At 42.7% G+C, this 7,500-nt stretch overlaps 1 protein-coding gene across 1 annotated transcript in view; it reads left to right on the top strand.

Moving 5' to 3' along the window:
* cpm (carboxypeptidase M) overlaps window positions 1-7,500 on the top strand; it is a 24,251-nt gene that overhangs the window by 13,580 nt on the left and 3,171 nt on the right. Inside the window, exons 5-8 of the mRNA XM_080421372.1 lie at window positions 898-994; window positions 2,850-2,955; window positions 5,325-5,495; window positions 5,650-5,802. Coding sequence (XP_080277498.1) covers window positions 898-994; window positions 2,850-2,955; window positions 5,325-5,495; window positions 5,650-5,802 — 527 coding nt within the window. The remainder of the gene's footprint in view (window positions 1-897; window positions 995-2,849; window positions 2,956-5,324; window positions 5,496-5,649; window positions 5,803-7,500) is intronic.

The following is a 7,500-nucleotide window of genomic DNA, read 5'->3' as shown; positions in this document are numbered from 1 at the left end:
GTTGCAAAATTTCAGCCAATCAGGAGAGAGTACCCATTTATCAGCTTCATTTTTATAGTGTTACAGTTCCAATTGTGTCTGCTCATTTCTTTGTGTCATCACTTTAATCTGTATCCTGTCTGAGTTCTCTACCCTGATTGGCCGACCTGAAAATGCTTTTGCTGTATAATAAAGAGCTGGAGAGACATGGAGACTATAGCAATGAGTACTATCAGAATATAGAGCTATTTAACACTTATTTTAACCAAAGAAAATCACTTACCCTACCTTTAATATTATCATACAAATCTTAGTGTTTTGCCAATTATTTAAGGGGCCCACTTGCAATATGCTCACCATGGCTCACAGGTTGGGAACGGCTGCTCTCTAGATTAGGAGGAGAAACAGTCTCTCCTCATGAGTTGTTGATCATGTTACAGACACCACCTCTGTGCCTTTTTCCACGACCCTGTTGTCCGGTCCTGTTGTCCCTCTGGAGTAACATCCAAGTCATGGAACCAACTAGTTGGAACCATGTTACCATGAGAACCACATCATTGTATTTCTTTGGAATTGGAATGCCAGCCTACTTCTAAGCTCATGTCATTTATTATTCAGTGACAGGATGTTCCCTAGAATAACTTCGAAGAGGAAGCTGCCTTTTCCCCTCAGAGCGTCGTTTCCTTAACCTGATCATTTCCGCCTATCTTCGTAGCCCCGTTGGCAGCGCCATGATCAGGTCAAGTTGCAGGCGATCTTTATCTAAAGATAGTTTGTGTGATAGCCGCTGATTTCCCCCTTTCTCTTTGCCTCCCTCTCTCCATCTCCATCTCCATCTCCATCTCCCTCTCTCTCTCTCTCTCTCTCTCTCTCTCTCTCTCTCTCTCTCTCTCTCTCTCTCTCCCTCCCTCCTCTAAGGTTTAATCACAACAGCGTGGACCTGAACAGGAACTTTCCGGGTTTCTTCGCTGGTCACAGACTGCGCCAACAGGGTGGGCAGGGAAGAGAGCTGGAGGTATATAGGCTATCACACGACCTGTGTGTGTGTGTGTGTGTGTGTGTGTGTGTGTGTGTGTGTGTGCGTGCGTGCGTGCGTGCGTGCGTGCGTGCGTGCGTGCGTGCGTGTGTGTGTGTGTGTGTGTGTGTGTGTGTGTGTGTGTGTGTGTGTGTGTGTGTGTGTGTGTGTGTGTGTGACAATCTCATCTTTTCCCCCCCAACCTGATGACTCACACCTGATAACAACTCCTCCCTTATCTCCTCATACCAATCAGTGAGCTGTATATCGTTGTTGTCGGGCAGAAACCTCTTATCCCCATATTCAAACTTTTTGTGTTTTCTCGTAAATGAACGCCCTACTTGATCATACTACAGCGTCACACAAAGGCATCAAAAGCAGCAGATCCGCAAGCTCGAACGAGCTTGCGGATCTGCTGCTTTTGATGCCTTTGTATTTGAATCCTGAAAAGTAACAGTTTTGGACATATGAGGTTTCCACCCGACAGAGACGATATGTACCTTGTCATATCTTCCTGTCGGTGTGCTCTGTATCTCACATATAACCACACTAGATGTGTGCAAGCTTAGGCTCGCTGACATGTCCCTAGTCCTGCGTTGCCAGACAATCAGAGATCTCTGCGTGTACTGATTCATCTCGGGGGCTTCTAACATGTCCTTCATGTCAAGGACCCCCAAATTAATATGCATTTTGCCTCGGACCCCCATCTGAAAATATGTTGTGCCAGGGACCCCCATACATGGGTTTGTGTCATAGAATGTTTTAAAAAATATCTTTTATATTATATAAATATATTTTTAGAATAGCACATCTACAAGCGCACAAAGCAGATCAAAGTGTTAAGCTTGTAGATCTGCTATATTGTCAAATAGCCGTAGTAGTTAAACTGATTTTGGTGCTGTATATTAATTAATTTAGCTGGGGACCCCCTGGAACCCTCTCAAGGACCCCTGGGGGTCCCCGGATCCGAAAGGATGTGTAGGGAAGGGAAATGTTTGACTCACAAGCCAGTTTCTAAACACGTCTCACTAGAGACAGAAGACTATCTCCCAGCTTTCGTTGCTAAAACTGGGTGGATATAATTAGAGTTAAAAAAAAGTACTCTTTAGGGTGGTCTCTCATGTTAGGGCCGGGACATGACTGGTTTCCAAAGCAGAGGGCGTATAGGTTTGATATCTGACATTCTCGCCGCTGTTCTAACACAGTGGTTCTCAAAGTGGAGCTTGGCCCGGTCAAACTAATGGCTCTTTTCAACCAATTGTTTTTTTTTTCATATTCAGGAAGGTCAATTGAGAGCAAGCTCTCTTTTCCATTGACGCCCTGATTACAGCATTAGCAATTAGTACTCTCGCATCGCATCCCATCGTGGTGTTGTCCTATCCAGTGTTGCCATATTTTGTGAGAGAAATAAGCAACCGTCTAGGAAAACAAGCCCAAAAGAAGCGACTAGGCCACATGAGCACTTTAAACCTATATATACTGTATACATCAGCTATTTGAAAATAGCAGATCAAAATTGTAGATTAAAAAACACAAATCTGGTAAGGGGCTACCTTGCACAAAACATTTTCAGATGGGGGTTAGGAACAAATTTAGGGGGTCCATGACATGAAAATATTTTAGAACCACTGGTTTAAATAATAATAAAATAATGTGGAAGCAAGCCCAAATAAGCAACTACACTTTAGAAACAAGGCCCAAAAAAAACGCAACCCGCGTTTGTAAAGATATTTACAAGCGACTTTACAGAAAAAGAAGCCCAAAGTCGCTTATAATAAGCGGACATGGCAACACTGGTCCTATCACTCTGGTGTTGTCGTAAGTAACATTCTGTGGTGTTGTTGTGTCTTTGTAGGTCCAGGCAGTAATGAACTGGTTGAACACGGAAAGTTTCGTTCTTTCAGCGAACCTCCACGGTGGAGCCCTAGTCGTTAGCTACCCCTATGACAACAGTAATGGAGGTATACACACACACACACACACACACACACACACACACACACACACACACACACACACACACACACACACACACACACTCTACCCTCTCATGCAGGGATGCATCTTATGTTGTCATGGTAATAAATTGACCGAACACACATCAGATGAATGTATTCCTATTGATCGACGTGACTCATTATTAGTCATTATTAGTATTATTATCAGTGCCATGATGGTACGCAACAGGAAGTGAACTTCAGGGCTTCTGTAGTTGAGTACCCAGCATTAAAGGGGTATTTCACTTTAAAGCACTTCTGGGGTCTTTGTGTTTTTTGTCTCCGCCAGGCCGAAAGGCATGGCAAGAGAGTATGTTTTGCACCCTGTCCGTCCGTCCGTGTGTCCGTCCGTCCGTCTGTGTGTCCGTCCGTCCTGTCCGTCCGTTAGCATCTAATCTCCGGCACCGTTGGCCCGGTCGCTGTGAAACTGTGCACACACACTCCCTGGATACCAATTCAGAACCTCTGCCCCAATTTTTCACATGGGCCTGTTATAGCGCCACCAGGAGGCCGATTTGTGCAAAACCCATTTTTTTATAGTACTCCTACAGATTTTATCCAAACGTCATGCAAATCGTTACACAGTATCTCTATAGTCATGTGATCAACACAGATCTGTCCGATTTTCCAGATTCCATCCTCATTGGCTAAGGTTGGCTTCCAAAGTTTAAAGGATTGGTCCGTTTTGAACAAAATGCCTCAAATCATGATGAACGCAGCTTGCCATTTTCGTGCAATTTCACACACACATTCCCACTAGGCCGAGGAAGAAATGCCACCCTTTTCACATTGGCCTGTTATAGCGCCACCAGCAGGTCTAATTTAGCATAGTGCATTTTTCGAACAAAATGCCTCAAATCATGAATGCAGTGTCCGATGAAGACAACTCTCCTACCCGGATAATACCGTCAGGAGAAGGCGTGCTCTACTCAAGGGGATCTTGAGGAGTAGTCTCTTGGGATTAACTGGGTGCAGATTCTTGATAATGCATATAATAAAGGAACATCCGCACTCTCTTCAGTTATATTCTTGATTTATTTTTTAAGGGTGAACAGCCGCAGCAGACAGGTCTATCTAGAGAAACAGTGTAGTGTCCGATTGCCATGAAAGCCCTAAGAAGAAATGGCACCCTTTTCACATTGGCCTATTATAGCGCCACCAGGAGGTCACAATAATGTACCTGACCTAGCGGAGACCTGTGCTCCGAGGAGCACCTTTTCTATTTTTTTTTCATCTACTCTGGCTTTTGTGTGCTCCCCAGGCAGTTTTTAAGTTGCTTAATTCAATATTTTTAGATATTTGATATTCATTAGATCAGACAAGCCCCCTTCCTACTGTATAAGCTCATTCAACTTCAAAACACACTTCCCTGCTTCTGCTGACTGATATTGTCCTTCTAATAATGCGTGAGGCATTTTTAATTATTTTTTAATTATTTATGCATCGCGTTACTTCATGCTGAACACAGAAGTCATACACGGCACGCCCAGCTGTCAGTCTGCTGATTGTTTACAATCAGCCATGCTTTTCTAAACACTTCACAGCTCATGCTCTCAACAGGGCGGTCACTTTAAATAGGGCTTCCTCCTTCATTAGATCTCTGCTTATCGTGCTGCTACACGCTGTTGTTCCAAGCTTTGCCTCCTCCTCCCCAGCCTCCACCTTTTCAGACCAGCGTCTGGCATAGGCTCAAAGGTTATCCTGATCTAATGTCTGCTGACTCAGGTTCATCTATTTAATGTTAGGCCCGCTCTTGTATACCCATGGGGGGTTTTTGCATAGAGGGCGTGTCTGATCAAATGAATATAAAATATCTAAATATTGAATGAAGTAACTTAACAACTGTCTTGGCTGCACACAAATGCTTGAGAAGAAGTGAAAACCCCAGAAGTGTTTTAAAGTGAAATATACCCCTTTAATGTTCCATCACTTTTACAATATACTATTAAATATCTGAGGAGGAAAGGAAGAAAGGAGGAGGAGAAAACAAGAGGTGTATAGAAGGAGAAGAGAATCAGACATAAATCAGCTTTTATTGTCACATCAGGTTTAGAGGTGTAAAGATGTTTTTTTCAAAGACGCTATTTCTTTGAATTTGAATCATGAAAAGTAACAGTTTTGGACATATGAGGTTTCCACCCGACAGAGACGATATGAAGGTGTGTACATGTTATTTTAGAAACATCAGTATCATATGCAGGTGTGTACATGTTATTTAGAAACATCAGTATCATATAGATGTGTACATGTTATTTAGAAACATCAGTATTATATGCAGGTGTGTACGTAACAGGCCGCCATGATTGAGGAGTAGAGTTCATATTTTTGTCCAGGTGTTGAGTTGGTGGGCAGGGCCAGCGTTACCCCTGACAACGACGTCTTTGTTTACCTGGCCAAGGTGTTCTCCTACAGCCATGCCACCATGCACCGTGGCAACCGTTGCCGTGACAACTTGGCATTCCCCGATGGCATCACCAACGGCTACCAGTGGTACCCTCTGTCAGGTTGGTGTCGTTGCTACGGCTGACGTCATAGACTGACCACGTGAAGTCCGAGATTCACATGAAGCCACTTTGTTATTAGATCTTGTTCAATTGTTGTTGTAGTTTGTAAAACACAGAAATACATTTGTACATAATATGTTGTATATATTTGCAGGTGGAATGCAGGACTATAACTATATTTGGGCCCAGTGTTTGGAGTTGACCCTTGAACTGTCCTGCTGTAAATATCCACCAGCCAATCAGCTTCCAGCTCTATGGAAGGAGAACAAACAGGCTCTACTGGATTATATTAAACAAGTTCACCTAGGTTAGTGACTGCCTCTGTCTATGTCTCTTTCTCTTCCTATCTCTCTGTCTCGCTGTCCATTTTCCTCTATTTTCTGTCTGTCTGTCTATCTGTCTGTCTGTCTGTCTGTCTATCTGTCTAACTGTCTAACTAAGATCTCGCCTGAGTCGCCTCCCCTAGAAAACCCAAATAACCCGAAAAGGTTCATTGCGTGCTTAATGTCCTCAAAGTCACGCATCCAACACGCTTTGAACTGAGCAGATTGGACCTTCTGTTCCAGAGATAATGGCCAAAACAACTTGAAAACGGCTACTTTCGGTTTTCGATCGCCGATTTTTGATTGAGTTGAAATTTCTTTTTTGGAGGTAATAGTGGGGGGGGGTACAAAACAAATCTCGCCTGCCCTAAATGTAATTCCTGGGGACGCCACTGGTTATTGGCATGAGAAAACATACATTTACTGTTATTGTCAAAGCAAGTCTCAAGTAAAAACAATCAAAATAAATAACAAATGTATGTACAATTAAAGTATGTGTAAACAGAGCTACAGTTGTATATCTTTTATGGTTTTTACATTGGACGACATAATAGCATGGCCTTATTTATGGTTGTACATTGGACGACACAGTGTCGCATGGAATCTTTTAATGTTTTTTACATTCGACGACATCGTGTAGCATGGTATTTTTAATATGTTGTTTTAGATTGGACGACATAGCGTAGCATGGCATTTTTTTAATGGTTTTTACATTGGACGAAATAGCATGACATGTTTTGATGTTTTGTACATTGGACGACACAAACAGTATATGTCATTTTGCAACTTAGGAAAAAATTGCTTAGAAAAAGTCTCTCTCTCTCTCGCAGAAACTGGGCAACCTTTGTTGTTAATAAAAGTTGTGGAAAAGTTGTAGAAACCCTAGAGCATCACTGGATCACTCATTAATAGTCAATGGTTAGCTTAATGTGAATGAAACAGAGGCTGACTATCGAGGCTAATGGTTAGCTGACACCCCCTCTGTGTGTGTGTGTGTGTGTGTGTGTGTGTGTGTGTGTGTGTGTGTGTGTGTGTGTGTGTGTGTGTGTGTGTGTGTGTGTGTGTGTGTGTGTGTGTGTGTGTGTGTGTGTGTGTGTGTGTGTGTGTGTGCGTGCGTGCGTGCGTGCGTGCGTGCGTGCGTGCGTGTGTGTCCAAACTTTGGCACTGACTTTTGTGGGGGTGTAATGAAGTGTACATGTGTCAGAATAGCATTAATGGCCATTTTCGTCTCCACTACCCATATATCGTCGCTGTCGTCGGGCAGAAACCTCTTATCTCCATATTTTAACTGTTTGTGTTTTTTTTGTAAATGAACGCCCTACTTGATCATACTACAGCGTCACACAAAAGCTATCAAACCTAGCAGATCCACAAGCTCGAAACGTGGCGCAAAGCATTTTGAGCTTGTAGATCTGCTACTTTTGCTACTTTTGAATTTGAATCCTCGACAGAGACGATATCTAGGCTGCTTTAATTACCTTTTTTTTAACAATAGGTTATTGTTTATTGTTCAACTCAAAAGAAAATATGTTTTATTCCATGTTTCAATTAGTCCACAGTTTTCTTGTAGATATATAAGATACTGGTTCAATTAACACAACCCAGTTACACCATTTGACAATGTTGCTTCTTCAGTCCAATTCTACTCTTTGCTGAAGAAAGTGACACTGACAATCAAGCAT

Source organism: Gymnoscopelus braueri, assembly GCF_963280865.1.
Source record: "Gymnoscopelus braueri genome assembly, chromosome: 23".
NCBI classification, from domain to species: Eukaryota; Metazoa; Chordata; class Actinopteri; order Myctophiformes; family Myctophidae; genus Gymnoscopelus; species Gymnoscopelus braueri.
The sequence above is the reverse complement of the archived record's forward strand: the minus strand, read 5'-3'. Positions and strand labels throughout refer to the sequence as shown.